This window comes from Hesperophylax consimilis, chromosome 7 (genome assembly GCF_061612785.1).
Source record: "Hesperophylax consimilis isolate HC1 chromosome 7, BYU_Hcon_1.0, whole genome shotgun sequence".
NCBI lineage: Eukaryota > Metazoa > Arthropoda > Insecta > Trichoptera > Limnephilidae > Hesperophylax > Hesperophylax consimilis.
This window is the reverse complement of record NC_142842.1, coordinates 13,505,470-13,524,214: the sequence shown is the minus strand read 5'-3', so window position 1 is coordinate 13,524,214 and position 18,745 is coordinate 13,505,470. Positions and strand designations below refer to the sequence as shown.

The following is an 18,745-nucleotide window of genomic DNA, read 5'->3' as shown; positions in this document are numbered from 1 at the left end:
TAAAAATACTAAAAAAAGTGTATTCAAGGGCCAAGATGTGTCGCAGCATTAAATTAAAGCATTTTAAATATCTCTACGCGTTATATTTTCAAACCAAACACAAATGATTTCGCTACTTCGTGGTGGTTTGATTTAGTGTATTTAAAAAAAAATAATATATTCACATATTTTTCAAAAACTTATAATAGGTAGGTATAGTAAAATCATTCAAAGAAGTTCTTTCTTGTGTAGTTGTGTACTGTATCGTTTAAATATTGCGGGGAAAGAGGGGACTACGGGTGGGTGTTTAAAACTATTTCGAAAAAATTTGAACCACTATCAGTGTTAACAAACACATTCAAACGGACCTGCAAATCGATGATAAACGCAATTTAGAATTTTGTCCTTTGAACAGTTCCATCAAACCCCGATTCTCGGCCCGTTTCTGCCTTTTGATCAAATACTGATTAGCTGCAATCATAACGGTCATGCTGTTACGATGTAAGATTTTTTATTTATTAATGTTTATGTAAAATCATGCAATAAATAAAAGCGAGCGTGTTTCGTGATCCAAAAGTCAAATTCAGATATTCGTTTCGCCATCATTAAGAAATTTTAATTTCGATCAAATTGAATGACGATTAACGATCCAAGGCAGTATAAGCCCCTTGGCGCTTGTGCTATATGGTTTAGAACCAAAAGTTACAAAGTCGTAACTACAGTGAGTTTATTTCAAAACGACGTGGATGTCACTTCTAGCTTATATTATCTATTCAGTGGAAAAGACTACTTCGGTTTTCCTTTTTCTTTGAAAAGTTCAGCATAAAGCCGTTCTCAAGGAAGCTATGAATATTATTCTTATACTTGGACATTTATAACATTCTGAGAAAATGTTTGCATTATTTACAAATATTATAAACAAATAATCCCTAGCCTGTTAAAATTGAATTTTTAATGTATGGTATTTCATTTTATTTTGTTGTCTTGTTAATAATAGTAGGATTTGTATTAAAAGTATAATACAAAGTTTTCCAATAAGAGGTGTTATTTTGAATAGCCCGCTATTTCAGTAGATGTTACTTTTGAAGCTGACATTTTTTGACATTTGACAAGTAGAAACTACGCTATTAATAAAAATGGAACAATACACGCTTCAACAACGCATCAAAATTATTAAAATTCACTTGAGTGAATCAAATGCAAATCATCTTGAGTGATGAGGCCCATTTCCACCTCGGTGGCTTAGTCAACAAGCAAAATTGTCACATCTGGGGCTCGGAAAACCGAAGAATTATTGTTGAAAAGCCTCTTTTTCTTCAACGTGTGACTTTTTGGTGCGGTTTATGGTCCGGCGGAGTCATTGGACCTTACTTTTTCAAAAATGAGGCTGGAGCAACAGTTACGGTGAATGGAATGCGCTATTGAGAGATGAATAATGATGTTTTATGGCCGGAATGTTTACTTTCAACAAGACGGCGCTACGTGCCACACAAGCAACGAAACTATTGATATTTTACGATTTAATATCAAAATAACACCTCTTATTGGAAAAACCTGTAAATTTGATATTTTAAAAAGGGAATTGGTAATTTCCGTGGGGTATTCGTTTTATTCATTTCTTTTAATAATAGCGTTATTTTGGGGAACGGCTGCGTGGATTATATTTATTTATAGATTATATTTATTTATTATTATGTATTTCTCTTTTAGCTACGCATGGCGGCGTTAAACGAACCAGTGACGGGAGACATGCACGGGGTGCGCGGCGCGGATTACGCTTGCTACCGGCAAGCGCGCCGCGCAGGCCTCCGGGGTACCTTCAGAGCCTTCATCTCTTCGAGGTAAACTATTTATATGATTATATTTACTAACTCCTCCAAGCTGCAAACCGCTGATAGATTGTTTGAAATCTCTCCCACATTATTTTAACCCTCCCGCGCTGAAGAGGGTAATGAACGTCCCCCAAATGAGAGTTTTTGCGAAATTTATGTTTTTTTTACTCTGTGATTTAGGTAATCCATGAAATTATTCGATAATCGATCTGCAATTTAAAAAATTTATTTAATATGTTTTAAGATATTCGATGTCATAGTATCTTTTTTACGTTTTGCATTACTTAATGATTCACTGCTGTGCAAAGACGGGTGATGTCCGGTTATAAAGGTAGGTATTAAAAAAATATATATTTGAGTGGTATGATCATGTCAAAAGTATTATAGTGATCCCAGACATCCAAATTGCCCCAAATGAAATCTGGGTATCATTTCGACGAGCTGTAGGCAAACTACGTAACTATATTTTTGGCACCAGGATTGTTTGAAAATGCTTTGAATAAACTATGACATTAGCCGTACATTGATCACTAAAGAGCGCACATTGATGTAACCAGACCATGCACAGAAAAGTAAAGTTCACTAAAGTAAGATAAAGGTTTGCAGTGCTGTCCGTTGTGTGACTTTTCTGCTCGGGATCTGAATATTTATTTTTAAACGAATTTCCTGGCGTATTGAGGCTAAAATTTAGTGAGGTTGGTAAATTAGAACACATTTGTAACTAACTAAGTAGTGTGACAAAATATTCAATTTTGGAAATAAGCTTATAATAAGAAATAAGAAAATTTTATTTACCTGATTTGGGATATGCAGTTATTTTTTTAAGCAGCTGACAATGTGCGCGCCATTGTAATAAGAACTAGTAATTTGTATGAAAATTTTATCGTCAAGGACCGAATGGTGATATTACAATGCGAGTTACCTGTGTACTGTTAAAGGCATTTACTGACAAATCACTGAGAGTAGGACGGCCACACCGCCTCCCGCGCTCTGCGAAAGTTGGTTCCCATTTTCTTGAGTGGCTCGTTTATTCATTTGAATTTCGATTATTATTGAACGTGATTAATTTTTGGGGTACTACGCCGTGTCGCACTACCCCCTCCTTGGGCTAACGTTTTGTGCATCATTACAGTGTCCAACATCACTGTAACGCCACTTTAAAGTCGTTCAAAACGTAGGACGTAAAAGAACGTAGCGCAACACGGCATATTAACCCAAAAATAAACTATGATAATATCTGAGTGTTACTAGAAAGGATAAGGGGATTAAGAGACACGTTCGCCTCGCGATATATGAGAAACTCAAGTGACCCCCCTTCGGGTGATTTTTATCTTTAGGTACGTAAAGGTTAACGACGCATGTGACAGAAATCGAAGTTAAGAGCTCTATAGTATAATACAGAGGTTCCCAAACTTTTTTGCTCCGTAGACCACTTGCTAAATTTTTTTTCCGTAGACCCCCTGCCTGCCGAATATTGAATTTTCCTAAAACTATTAAGGTAAAAATAAATGATAATCACTTATTTTTTTCGTAAAAAGATTCCCTTTCCTTGCCTTTCCAACAATCGGGTGGCGGTATAGTTCCTCTGTCTTTACACTGTGCCGACAGGGGCGGCCTTCTGAGGTTTTACACCAAATGAAAATGAAGCAGGATAAGCAACGGGAAGTTCTTTCTGTAGCTGGCCCTACAGAACTGCCCTTTAATTTTTTTGTCAGTGCTTATTCCGGTCAGTTCTTCTTGTCACAATATGATATCCGATTCTTCAACGTTTCATTTCTATAATCAAAATGTCCCTAAACTTAGTTTTGAAGTCTATGTGAAGTGCATTTAAATGTTGAACGTCATTATTACCCTGGATGTTTTTCAAAAACAATTTGGGGAACTAGGAAAATTCACGGCTTCCAATGTGCAATATATTAATTCTGACGAGAAAAGGAACGTAGACAACCTTACGGAATATAAAATACAAATATCAAATAAGTAGTTTCTCATTCTATTATATTTGTTTTAGGTCTATTGTGTCATTTACGGAACTCCTAAATGTTGACTAGAGGTAAATGGGGGTCCGCTCGTATGTACCCCCATTTGACCTACACCTACCTCGCTGACATTCCCCCAGCATGCCGATATCGACCCCCTGGGGGTCCATATAGACCACTTTGGGAACATCTGGTATAATAGGACGATTTTCAGCTTGCTTTGTGATTTTTCCATATTATAAAAAAGACTGACAATATTTTAAATCATCCATATACCATCAGTAAAAGCATTTTTTATGATTTAGATCTTGGCTAGCAGACTTGACCACATAGTCACTAACAAAATATGGAGACTTACCGCTGTTTCATAAATGATGCATGTAGGTAATATAACGGAGCTCTTAGTGACAGAACCATAATTAGCCAAATTTCATGTATTGTCTCTTGGTACAATGCCAGTTAACGTCTGGAACCCTGCATCTTCACTAATCCTGCCTTAACCGGATTACCAAAATGATCTTATTGATAGCTTGGGGAATGTATTATAATAATATCGTTAATGTCACAAATGATTTATGGTATTAATAGGAATTAAATTTATTCTATAAATAATAGCATTAACAGAAAAAAAAATTGTAATCTCTACTCAGATTTTTGGCCAGTATAAAAACTGATTTGAAAATAACGAATAGTGTGATTTATAGTTTTAATACATATAAAATATGGGCTCTCCTTAATAGGTAGTGTCTAGACTTTTCGCAATAAACCTGGAGTTGAAATGTTTACTGTTCTTTAATTAATATCTTTATTTGGTGGAATTTTACATTAAACATAAGATTAAACAAAGATATGTTTCAAGCATTTATAAATTAGTTCATGTTTAATGTAGATACTATCAACAGTCACTTTCACAATAATAACAACCCAAAAACTATGTTTCGAACCCAAGAATAACATTGTACGAGGCTTATCCAGAAAGTAAGTGTACTGACGCTCTCACGACCGAATGAATTTTATTTTCGATATGTTGGCTACACTTACGTGTAGCCTGACTCTTCCCCTCCGCAACGAGACCTGTTCAAGGTCAGTACGTTGAAAAGTGTCAACGCGACAACACGTTTCGTGAAAAATGTCAATCCAATCTCCCGCCAAATGCGAAATACGCGGCGTCATCCGTTATCTCGTTTGGAAGGGAAAACCTTCGTTTGAGGTTTATAATGAGGTTAAAACTGCATATGGTGATAAAGCTATGAATTTTACGAGTGTGTACAAGTAGTATCGCGAGTTTAAAAACGGTTCTCACGTCTTCACCCTCCACCAAAAAGTTCAAAACCACAATTTCAGCCAAGAAAATCGTGGCATCCGTGTTTTGGGACTGTCAAGGCATAATTTTGATTGAATATCTGCCTCAAGTGGAGACCATCAACTCTGCAAGATACTGTGAGACCCTAAAAAAATTGCGGAAGGCGATTCATAACAAGAGGAGAGGCATGCTGACAAAGGGAGTCAGCCTGCTGCACGACAATGCCAGACCACACACGGCCAACGCCACGAAGGAACTGCTTGCTTTGTTTAAATGGGATATCCTGAACCACCCCGCGCATTCCCTTAACCTAGCACCTTCAGATTATTATCTCTTTACCTCCCTGAAGCTGTACATGGGTGGAAAAAGGTTTTCAACCGACGAGGAGGTAAAGGAGGAGGTGGAGAAGTGGACGAAGGGGTTGGCGGGAAACTTCTTCGAGGAAGGCATCAAAAATGGATACCCCGCTTCACCACCTGCATTGAGAGGAATGGCGACTATGTCTAAAAATAGCTTACATATGTACTACGGTAATCATGTAATTTTTTTGTTTCAATAAAAAGATTTGTAACCTACAAAAATTCAGTACACTTACTATCTGGATACGCCTCGTATTTATCAAAATCGCTCAATAAATTTCATAAAAATGCGCAATGTCTAACGAAACATGATTGAAATTCTTAATTTCTCTGATTATAAAAATACAGTCAGTGAATTTGAAAAATAAATAATACAGTAAAAACTTTACTGATGGACCAATAAAATCGGTATAATATTATTTTTCCAGTCTAGCAAATTTCACCGACAAAATAAATAAAATTGTTTTATCTTATTTCATAAAACGCTCGATTTGTCCAACCATAAGCTCCATCGGAATATTTTCCAACTTAACTGTTTTTTTATTGTTGATATTATATTTGCTGCGTCAATTATGCTTACTTATAAACGATATAAAGATGGCCAACAAAAATACAATTTTGTTTATCTATATTATACACCCAATCTTCTTAACGCCACTTTCACATACATTAATCATGAAGTAAAATGTGTGTTTAAAATTATATACAACCCTTGCAGAAGAATAGTTTTATGCTAACCTTCATTATTTTTATTATTGATATTGTCATTATAGCCTTCTTGTAACTGTATTCCGTGCAATTGAACTAATCTTCCGTTGTCGTTTAATTAGAGGTTGCATACAAAGTAAGGGTTTCTTCCCACATTCGATAAAAGACTTATCACTAGAATAACCCTAGCATGGCGGGCAATACTGAAAAAATGTGTAGTTGACCTACTTTTTGTTGCATAAAATAACAAAATATCACATAAAGTGTATATATTGTAAATTCTAATAACTAACCATCACTCATTTTCCCAGTAGGGGTATGCAGATAGATGGACCGCCAAAAAATTCGGTCTTCAAAAAAAAACACAACTCATTTAAAATGATAACCGGATAATAAATCATCACAATGATAATTCATCACATCTTTAAAAATTTATATAAAGTCATGGAAAGTGATGAAACAAAAACTTTATTAACTGGGTTATGTAGGTTAGGTTAGGTTAGGTTAGGTTAGGTTAAAAAAAAAATTTCTTCGTTTCTAATGACTTTATATGACTTTTTAAAAGTGTGTTGAATTGTCACTGTTTTGAGTTATCATGGAACCATTTAAAATATAGCAAAAATCTTTAAGCAAATACCTGAGTTGCATACCTAGGTTAAAACATTAAATAACAAAACAAAATGTATGTTTATTGATTTTCTGTACATGCTTTGTGATTTTTTATATCGGGGGAATTATATATAATTACCGCTTCAACTCTAAAAATGTATGGATATTTTATTTAAAAATAACAAAGAACAAAAATGTATTTTAGGAACACAAGAACTAAGGACGGGTTGTTTCGGAGAATTTGAACAATTCATCAAATTTCAACGATCATTTACGGGATCTGTAAAAATCCTATTCAATATCTGTTTATTCAGTATAGGCTAGTTGGTGGACAGAACTGAAATAAAAACAGAACTTGAACAATTGTTTCACAGAACTTGAAAATTAACTTCGTAATTTGAAGAATTGTTCAAATTCTCCGAAACAACTCGTGCTTAGTGTTCAAGAAAAATATCTTACAAATACTTAAGACCGCCATGTATCGATGTCATACGAAAAAAATTGTTTCTCCTTTTATCATCAGCGTAATGATTTTATGATCAAAATTGGCAAAATAATGTTTCCATGAACTTTCTTTTCTTGAACATTTATTTCTCCTATATTTATTCCTTCCATATTTCGTCTCAAATACCAGTCAACCTGAATAATTTTAAACCACAAAAAGATTGTTCTCTACTACCAAAAAGTGCTTACAACTTTTTGCACAAAAATACAGATTTGGCGTTATTTTGTATATTTTGATTCACCGCGCCTTTGGTACTATGACAAAATATTAAATGTAGCTACTGATATATTTATAGTATTCAAATATTAACATACTCCGGTTAGGAGTAAATATTTAATATTTATTCGTAGTAAGTAAATATTGTCAGAGTCAGTAAAACGAAAGTCTGCTAAGAGCAGATTTCCTCTACATACACAATCTAAACTTGCGCACAAGGTGGCTTAGGCACAAGTTTTTTTATTTTTGTAAAATCAGCATAACATAAATATGCACCGGTGAAAACACAACAATGACCTACGAGTAGGTACTATTTTTATAAATGGGAATATTTTCAGTTGCGAAACTTTAATCCACTGACGACTTGTTTTTATCTAATAATGTTGTTGTTCAGTTGAAACGCAAACGCGTTAAGGACGTAGGTATATAATTATTTATTTTTAATCATATAAGATAATAAGATGAAACAATTCCCTAGAATAAAGCTTGAATCTTAACGACGTAAGTAAAGCAGCCGTGCACAAAAATATGCGACGCGTGGCATTGGTGTTGCCCTATCATATCTCTAAAATAAAGTGAAAATCATAACGACACAAGTGATGAAGTCGTGTAAAATTAATATACGGCGCGCGGCCCAGCGTAATGGACGGACCTACGGTCGACTTTGCCCTAGCAGGCCTGAAAAATCGAATTTTCCGTGGGGTTTATTTTAATCATTTTTTATGAACGTATTACTAATATTATTACTATCTCAAATGTTTCTAGAGGGGTCCCTCGGGAAGTTACTAATGTACTGTCTGAAAAAATAAAATCTTGTGCTTACCGCTAATTTTATAGTTGAAAAACGTTTTATAAAATGTTCCAATCGTTTTACATAAAACATTTTTACGGTAAGGTCCTGTTTTTATTAATCTTAAATATAAATTACTTACATCCTTAAGGATCCCTACAGAAACATTTGAGATTTTAGTAATACGTTCATCAGAAATAATAAAATTGTGAGCGTCGAGCAAACTACCGTTATTGGAGTCTGCTAGCTTTCAAACCTTAAATATGAGTCGCATCTAGAAATTGAATCCAGGACCTCAGCCTTGCCGGGGCTTTGCCTGACCACTTAACTAATTCGACCATATCTCCTTCGGTCATATTAAATTGTATCGTACTTCGACTAAGAACTACCAACATTATTTTCATTTCCTTAACGCATAAAGATAGCAACCAAAAAAATATGCGACAAGAAAATTAAAACAGTGTTCTTAGTTTTTAGTCAATATATGATAATGTTAAATATGACCGAAGGGGACAGGGTCGGATTAGCTTAGTGGTAAGAGCAAAACCCCGGCAAGACTGAGGTCCTGGGTTCGATTCCTAGATGCGACCAAATCTTTTTCTGTTTCACATTTTTCGTTTGAGAATTATTAATATTTTCTTCAATAATTAAATATTACAATTTGAGATTTTACTATATAACGAGATATTATATAGCAATTGTGTAGCACAGTTTTGTGTAGTTTCATTTCAAGTGCTATTAAATTACTGTTCTAATGTTGCAGGAATGAAATAATCTACAAGAAGTACGTAAACAATAGAAGGATAGTTTGAAATGCTTAATGAACACAAAGAAACAAAATTCAAATTCAAAAGGGGAAAAGTTCACATCAGAAGCAGACTGGTCCATCTAGCTTCTAATAATATCCCCGAGGACCAATATTCCGACGGTAATATAATTTTTGGCGGCTTTGAACTAAAGTATATATTCTTTTGATTTTTCTTATTCTTATCTTAGGCTAGTTTTTTATAACGCGGGGTCTCTTTCAAGTTCAACATTAAGGTTATTGAAAATGTTATCTTGTTTTCATTTGACCTCTAAACATTTCAATTAGGGTCTTTGTATTTGAGAGTAGGTAATAAAAAAGTAGCGACACATATTTAAACGCTCACATCCTTTTGAATATTCGAAGATTATCGTCAATATCCTTGTCATTATAAAAATAATGTTTACAATATTTTATACAATAAAAAGCAAGCCTAAATATTATATGAATATCTGTAATTCGGTTACCTATTTATTTTTTATATTAAACGTCTTAGGGCGGGTTGTTTCTCAGAATATGACAATTCATCAAAGTTCAAAATCAATTCTGCGAAATATCCATTCGAAGTTCACAGTGCGAAATAGTAACTTTGAAATTCTATGAGTAATCATATAGTTATTTACACAACACAGGCTTCAATTTATTTGAATTGTCATTCGAATCGGTCATTTTTCCACAAATTCCAGCCACAATCCGGACAATACCGAGTATTTGTTTATTTATTTACGGCTGTCAAAGGGCGCTCATGCACATGTATTCACTTTATTTAACACACTCAAAAATATTGCAGTAGATAAGTGTGACTGATGAACATATTAAAAATTATTGTTATCTACAAGAATAGAAAAAAATGTATGGGTACATAATATAAAAGTATCAACATAATGTGAAACTTTTAGCTACTGTAACGTTCAGTTACACATTCAGAGCAGGGCCGGCCCTGAACCAAACGGCGCCTGGCGCGAGTAAAATGATGGCGCCCTTGTCAAAACAAGTAGACGCCAAAGTAGGTGATCACTGTAATCAATAATATTCGGAAGATTTGTATTTTTGTGGAGCGCTGTTTTTGAGAAAAATAATGTCAAGGGCGATGTGTTAGGACTGTTAAGACGAAGCTTAATGCTAAATCACTATTTTGATTAATCTTTATAACGAATTGGTGTACATTATGAATACCAAAAAATATGCTTTAGATAAATCGAAGGTTTTCCTATCGTTTCGCTTGAGTAGAATACAAATAAAATAATAAATTACTCAATAAAAGAATATAAATTTAAACTACTAAAAAATATTTTTCAATAGAAATGTATGAACGCGTAAAGGAAACAACTTTTAAAAAGACAGTATTATAGCTAAGATTATCTGTGACAGTTTCACTTGATTAACTTTTTTGCTTTCTATAAAATATATTTTTTTATAAAATTATATACAAAATAAATAAAAATCAGTTTTGTGCTTGAAATCGAACTTTTCTAGACTCCGTTTGTCAAGCGATTTTAATGCATATTACCTACAATATAAAGTATAACAAGAATACACACATGTTTGGCTTGTAGCTTCCTCTCGACAATTCGGCGCAATGATCTAATTGCGCCCGAACAGGGCCGGCCCAGTTTCAAAATTAACCCTTTCAATACCAGAGTTTTTCCCTAGGAATAAAAAAAAATTATATTTTTTTAATACGCAAAAAATATCTTTATTTGATATTCTGATCAGAAATGCTTGTGAGGAGAGTACCTAAGAAAATCTTTCAGAAAAATATCTAATTAGGGTTAATTGGGGTCAGGTGCTTGTAGTTTTCTAATTTTAGAAATATGTTCTTTACCTATTAAATTATTTTTCTGTTTTGAATTAGTGAGATACGAATGTATAAAATATAATTATGATTAAACTGTAAAATGACGTCAACTTGTAAAACTGTAATTATTTTTTACAATATATATATATATATATATATATTTAGTTATTTTATCTTAATATTAATTTCCCTTGGAGCATGGTCGCAAAGACAACCTGAAAAGAATGCACTTGATTTAAGGCGATGCCATACGTAGTCATTCAAAATCAAGTGTTTTTGGTTTTCAAATTTGGTCGCCTAGAAATGTTTCAGTTGCTTTAATTAAAAACTGCGAGTAGAATACATCTTGGCCTTTGAAATTATCGAGTATTTTTTAGATAAGTCTTTTTATAAGCCCAGAAAAAAATAATGTATAAAGCCTATGAAAACTGCTTTAAAGTTCAAAATCTCCTACTTACAAACCCATTTTCGGTTATGATTTTATTGTATAATGTGGCAAATCAAGTTATTTATAAAATTATCGAAAAAAATAATATTTATGCCTGAACATCCACAAAATAAAATAAATGGCACTTTTTGGCCATGTTTTTTTCTTGCATAAATAAAAACAGGCAGATGGTGTTAAGCGGGAATTTAAACATAATCGCCATCTACGTAAGAGTTGTTATTGATAGCGGCTCAATTTAAAACGTAGAATTAAACGTAAACGTAAAATTAACGTAAAATTTACACGACGTAGTTCATCGCCTTAAGGTATGCTTATATTGTAATACTTATATACTCAGATATATACAAAATATCAACACCGAAGTAAGTATTTTTTTTCCCAACAATTTTCTTGAATCCGTCTCAAGGAGTATAATTTTGCGACAATGAAGTGGGATTAGTAGTAATATTATATGTTAATCCATTTCGAAACGCAAAATGCATAAGAATTATTGTTATTATTAATATTTGGTATAATCGAATGGTCTTAAGAATTCATCGCTCGTATATGAGACCATCTAGTCGAGATTTTGATATCTCAGATGGAATGTTCCTGGATGCCGTATCGGCATCCGAGCTATTTATAATATTATGCTAATGTTTCGAAAACGTATATCTATTTCCATAATGGGTCCATAGTGCACATCACTAATAAGACAGACATGACAAGAATAATTCAATATTAACCACCTAAAGCAGGGGTGGGGAACCTGCGGCCCGCGAGGCTTTTTAGTGCGGCCTGCGAGCACTTTCAGTGCGGCCGGGGCCTGCTGACCACAAAATAAGAGTATAATTAAAAAAAACTTTCGAAACGCGAGAACGGTTTTCTTTCACGGTGTTTCAAATACATTTTCCAGACATTATTACAAAAATCCAGATTAGGTATAATATATCTGACAGATACTTAAGTATACACCTACGTTACTAGAAAGCTGTTTGGACATAAATAAATAGGTGACCCAACATCCCTTTTTAACTTAATTTAATTTTCTTATTATTTTACTTATAAGACATTAAATGTTTTATAAGAAATTATGAGTGTAATGCTAATTGATCTGGGGAATTGCTTTCAGATAAATTTATAGTTGTGGATTCATCTGCAGAGGCATTTAAGAAAGGAAGCAATATTGTGTTTGAAGTGCAGTTTTAAAATTCTAACTGCAGATGCTGCAAAAAATCAGATGTTCTGGATGTAGTTTTAATCAAAACTGAGGGACTCGCACAAAGATATCAAGGATTTTTGGGAGCGTTTATTAAGACCGTGTCAGGCTGGGATATGTATTTCCCAAAAAGACTACACGGTTGTTTTTTGTCTGTGAGGAATAGCTTCCAAGATTTCCTTATTTAGATTGTCTTTGTCTCGCAGGGGTAGGCAGAGAAGATAGACTTCCATACAACTCTTAACGCTTACTTGTTGCTTCATTCACATCATACATCGTCTCATACACACTCTTCTATTATTCTGACACTATACATGGCCCGACTAGAGTATTTGATTTACTTGATCGTGCCATGTCTTCTTCCACATTGTTAGAACGGCCATACACGGTTCAAACCACATACGCCTCAGAAATCTGATTTAAAAATCATTCAGTCTACCTTCATCCTTTCTTTGACAGTTCAATGCCACACCCAGTTATCCATTGCCGACTGTGAATAATTTAATATTATTTAAAATCTCTTAAGGCGATGCACTACATAATAATACAAAATCGCGTGTTTTTGGTTTGAAAATTTGGTCGCCTAGAAATTTTTCAGATGCTTTAATTAAATACTGCGAGTAGAATACATGTTGGCCTTTGAAATAATCGAGTATTTTTTAGATAAGTCTTTTTATAAGCCCAGAAATAAATGTACAAGGCCTATGAAAACTGTTTAAAGTTCAAAATCTCCTACTTACAAACCCATTTTCGGTTATGGTTTTATTGTATAATGTGGCAAATTAAGTTATTTATAAAATGATCGAAAAACATTTAAATATTTGTGCCTGAACATTAACAAATTAAAATAAAAGGCACTTTTTGACCATGTTTTTTTCTTGCATAAATCAAAAAAGGTAGATGGTGTTAAGCGGAACTTTAAGCCTTATCGCCATCTACGTAAGGTGTGTTACTGATAGCGGCTCGATTCAAAATATTACACGACGTAGTGCATCGCCTTAATAGTGGTATCTAGAATTAATATGAGAGAACCAGAAGTGGGGTGAGTACGGAACTGTTCATAAATTACATGTTGTATGCATCGACTATTGTACGTAATCCGCTGATCCGTTTTGAGTCATTGTCAAAGTGAATTAGTCAGACTATGTGTCAATTTGCCCTTCGCTCCACTCCACACTAAATTAAATCAAACAGAATGTCTGCAGATTGCTTCAATTTGCTGACATCAGATTTCAGAGATGACGGATTAGATTATTTTGAATATGCATAAAAAATTCTCACATTTACCAGATATACTTTAGCATTTTTTTCTACTCATTATTCATGTTGTAACTTCGACTTTTAAGGCGATGCCATACGTACTAATGCAAATTCATGTATTTTTGGTTTGAAAATTTGGTCGCCTAGAAATGTTTCAGATGCTATAATTAAATACTGCGAGTAGAATACATTTTGGTCTTTGAAATAATCGAGTAGTTTTTAGATAAGTCTTTTTATAAGCCCAGAAAAAAATAATATATAAGGCCTATGAAAACTGCTTTAAAGTTCAAAATCTCCTACTTACGAACCTATTTTCGGTTATGATTTTATTGTATAATGTGGCAAATTAAGTTATTTATAAATTGATCAAAAAAAATTAAATATTTATGCCTGAACATCCACAAAATAAAATAAAAGGCACTTTTTGGCCATGTTTTTTTCTTACATAAATCAAAACAGGCGGATGGTGTTAAGCGGGAATTTAAACCTTATCGCCATCTACGTAAGGGTTGTTATTGAGAGCGGCTCAATTTAAAATATTATACGACGTAGTGCATCTCCTTAAATCAAATTAATGCGTTAAGTTTTGTTAAATTTAAAATAAAGAATATGTCGAATTTTATAAGTTACAAGTTAAAATAAAATTATTCTGAAATTGTATTGCTGTTGAAAATATTTGCTAATTCGTGTTAGAATGTTATTTTTTGAAAATAGCACACAATTTAAGATATTATTTATACATAATTGTACAATTTATTCCAAGCAGTTAATTGAAAATTGCATAATATTGAAGATCCTTTTAAATTACGAAGAATTATTTTGTTTTTTTTTTTTCTAAATAATTACGTACCTACAGACAAATTATTTAAAAAAAGACACGTTTGATTGTAAATACAAGTTTTAAAAGTATCTCAATTTAGTTTGGAATACCCGGCAGCAGTCGCCTTTTACCCCGCAAATTCCCAATGATACAAATTTAGACAAGCAATTCAATTCGACTATGTTCTTTTTATGTTTTTTGTTTGTAACTTATGATAAATTATGTTCTTATTCACCCTATTGACCACAGCACGAGCAATGGTTTCTTTAAAATGATTACCTGTACCTCATATTATTTACAACTGTTGACAACATTACGTCTAACGTCAAGTCTATCTAGAAATTTGGAAATAAAATAGCAACCTATTGTAGGCTAAGTAGTTATATTGTAAGTAATATTATCACTGATTTCATCAATGTGAATGAATTATCTTTCATTTGGAATTAATTAAATATTGGAGCACATTAAAAGGAAAGATGACAGAGGGAGATAAAAAGTCCGAAAAACAAAGACCGAAACTGTGAACTTTGATTTGAGCTGGAATTAAAATTTGAAAATATTTACGGCCTTTATACGAAAAAGACGAATTTTCGAAAAACATTTTTTCGTGAAATTGAGAATTGATTGTATTGTTAACTACGATTAAAATCATGGTCTACTGCGTTATGTTGCCGAAATGAGTAGGAGACCTACAGATCAGTGACGTACTGTCAACATTTTTTTTTCCTTAGAAGTAAAAGAAAAATTTCCCTGAAATACATTGATGTATTGTAGCTCTGCTGAAGTATTTTATTAGCTGTTGGTTACTTTTTTACTGAATTTTTATGACAACAACGATTCTTTTCCTTTAGGAATTTGGTACGCACGTCAATTGTTATTTATTTAAGTGGTGACGTCATTAAAAATTCATTAAAATGCGTAAGGCTATATTTTTTAAACAATCTTTTATTCTTTTTTGACATTTTTTACATTCACACAAATGTAATATTATATCAAAGTCATTACGCAATAAACTTTTTTTTAATTAACTTCCGATTTATGTCCGGGTTAAATCTTCCCCATAGGAAAAACTAAACCCTTCCACACACTTTTCCACAAATGATCATCTAGTCAATCAACATTATGCAAGTGAATTATATAAGCAAAATAAATACAAAACAATACAAGAACAACACGTCAAATCACCAGAGATCAAATGGGAAAATAATTCACCGACTCCAGATATTTTCATATCAGAGGGTTCGGCTCGGTAGAACTCCTAACAAGGCCTATAAATCCTACTGATCCCTCAACATAAATATTTAAAAAAAATTCGTAATCTTACATGTATTTAAAATGACTGACTTTTGCATTTTTATATATAATTTTTTTGATAGATCTAGCCTAAATTTTTAATGAGAGAGCTAGGTATAATGCCAGTAGCCGAAATAACGAATGGTAATATTTTTATAGTCTGAGAATGCCAAATTCTTTTTATCTCATTTTTATTTTTATTTCGACAATTAATATTATTATTCATCTAATCATGCCTTATATTTTCGATAGCTTGTATGAATTAGTATAATTTCACAAACTTTCTCGACAAAGTTTATATTTTATCTGGCTTTAGATATATTTTGCCTGGGTATCAAGTCACTATGAGGTATCGGTATTTCAAGTACCATGCTGTTTGAATTGCGTATTTGAATACAATAAAAAAATATAATTTTTATTCTATTTCCCGTGCAGTTATGTAAGATAATGTGGGTACCTACCTGCCGAAAGTTTGTAGCCTATTTTTCAAAGTATTTATGATTATTATTTTTTCGTTTTCAGGGTCCAAAATATTGACTCCATTGTGAGATGGGCTGACCGCGAGTTGCCTGTAGTCAACACCAGGGGAGATGTGCTGTTCAACTCCTGGGCAGAGCTGTTTGATGGAGCCGGAGGACTGTTCGCACAGCCGCCACGTCTGATCAGTTTCAGTGGGAAAAATATTCTCACGGATTTAAACTGGTAATTACTGAATTTACATATGAATAAATTTAATATTCTAAATAAATTCATTCTCGGCAACGCGGGTTTTCTCCGAATCATTGTGCTTAACGACATCTATGTTATACTACTCACCACTTAATTCAGCGGTACCAATTCGAATGGTACCATCCTTCGCCAGAAGTGTTTTGTTTTAATGTCAAGAGATGGCGTTAATAGTATTGTGGTAACTTTCTGGCTAAATTAGTGTTCTTTATTGTCAATAGATGGCATTGGTAGTACGTGGTGCAAAACATGGACCTAAAAATCCTTTTGTCCTCGGTACAAAAGGCTATAAAAAATCATTATACATACTTTATGTTGTAATACAGTCGATTCATGATTTTTTTTCTTCCTATCATTGTTTATTTTATTTTTTGATGTTCATTTGTACATTTATTTGTTTTTTCAAAGATATATTTTTTTTAAATTTAAACAGTTTACAAACACATAGAGAGAACTCGAATAAAATTAATATGTGTACAGTGTACATGTAAAAAATATGTACATACTTTTTTTTCAACCCTTGATCTTTGCTTATTTGGGACCAGCGCCGGATCTGCCATACTTTAAAAATGTGCAAAAACCCTGGCGCCAACTTTGAAGCAGTGAGAAAATACAGATCGTATTAAAATTTATATAAAGTATTCCCTAGTCATTTAAAAATTACTCGTAATTACAGGATAATTATTACCCGCTAGAAACACCCCCCTTTTAACTTGTCTCTCGAACCGTTCTGCTTGTGCATTTTACGGTTTCAAAGTTTCTATTGAAATTAAAATTTGTTGTAGATTTTTTTTACAAATTTTATATATTTAATTTGAACATAAGACCTATTTTGTCTCTTACGTCGAATGTATGCGATCCCAATTCAATAACGAACCACAACCGTTTTCAATTTGCTAATAAAGTACAACATTTGTACGAATGACATTGAAGCAAAATCTTAAGGGGAAATTGCCTGGCAGCCATCTTACATGACAAACTTTTGAAATGATTCATGTCTTTGTAGGCAAAGTTGTTTAAAATGCTATTATAACAGCAAATGATTATTTTTTAGGTTTTATTGGGGATTAGTGAGACATGTAATTAAAAAATTAAGTGGGTACATCCCCCCCCCACTTCTTACCTAGACAAACCAACAAATAATGATGAATATTAAATTTTACCTTTGTAAATACCTATACATATTGGTTCCATACATACTACACAAATATTAAATATATACATATATTTTTTTACTTTGTATATGTTTTAAGTCTTAAATTTCCATGTTAGTCAGTTTATTTAGTTTTAGTTTTGCCTTGAGTTAACTTAGTATTTCGAGTCAACTGCCGAGGTAAAATCTATTACCGGTACCAAAAAACAGGTAAAAACTTAATTTTAATTTTAGGAGGTAAGAATGTTTATCTGAAAAAATAAAATAAAATTGTGGGGGGGGGGCACCATTGGTACTTACTGCACAGAGCACAGTTTTCGTGGAGCCGGCACTGTTTGGGACAGCCGCTTATTTGGGACAAAATGTTTGGGCCTCGTGAATAATTGGGACACAAAATATTTCTGTCCCAATTATGCTGAACCGACTGTATATGCTAATTTGTGCATCATAACTTTTCAGGCCTCAGAAGATAGTGTGGCATGGATCACATCCCCAAGGAGAAAGAGCTATGGACACCTACTGTGATGCTTGGCACAGCAGTTCTCCAGATAAGATTGGACTGGCCAGTTCACTTCTTGGTCACAAACTCTTAGATCAAGAAAGGTCAGTAATAGAATAATATCATGAATTTACTTCATCAAATTTTACAAAACATTAATTTTAACAGGATAACTCAAAGGTCAGTATAGAGTCAAGCAAGACTGAACTTGGGCTCAGCGTGTTTTATATATAGAGGGGCGCTTTGGCAGAGCCACCCGAAGGGTTCCAGAAGCTGCGGGAACTTCGGCGCGCTCTCGTCGCAAGTTCTTGAATATTCTCACACTGTGTGGCCCGCATATGCTGCAAGTCTCTTAGATTCTAGACTGTGCTGCGTGTATTATTATAGTAGCTTGTTGCTAGATCATTAATAAATTAACTACATATTATGTATTTACTAAATCATATTTTACAAACCATCCATTTC

At 33.3% G+C, this 18,745-nt stretch overlaps 1 protein-coding gene across 11 annotated transcripts in view; it reads left to right on the top strand.

Annotated features, from left to right (window-relative positions):
- The window catches only part of Mp (collagen XV/XVIII-type protein multiplexin), an 895,293-nt gene that overhangs the window by 873,112 nt on the left and 3,436 nt on the right, over nt 1-18,745 (top strand). For all 11 annotated transcript variants that reach the window (XM_089633234.1, XM_089633232.1, XM_089633230.1 and 8 more), the window contains 3 exons: nt 1,690-1,820; nt 16,425-16,604; nt 18,241-18,384. In XM_089633234.1, the coding sequence (XP_089489360.1) occupies nt 1,690-1,820; nt 16,425-16,604; nt 18,241-18,384 (455 nt within the window). The remainder of the gene's footprint in view (nt 1-1,689; nt 1,821-16,424; nt 16,605-18,240; nt 18,385-18,745) is intronic.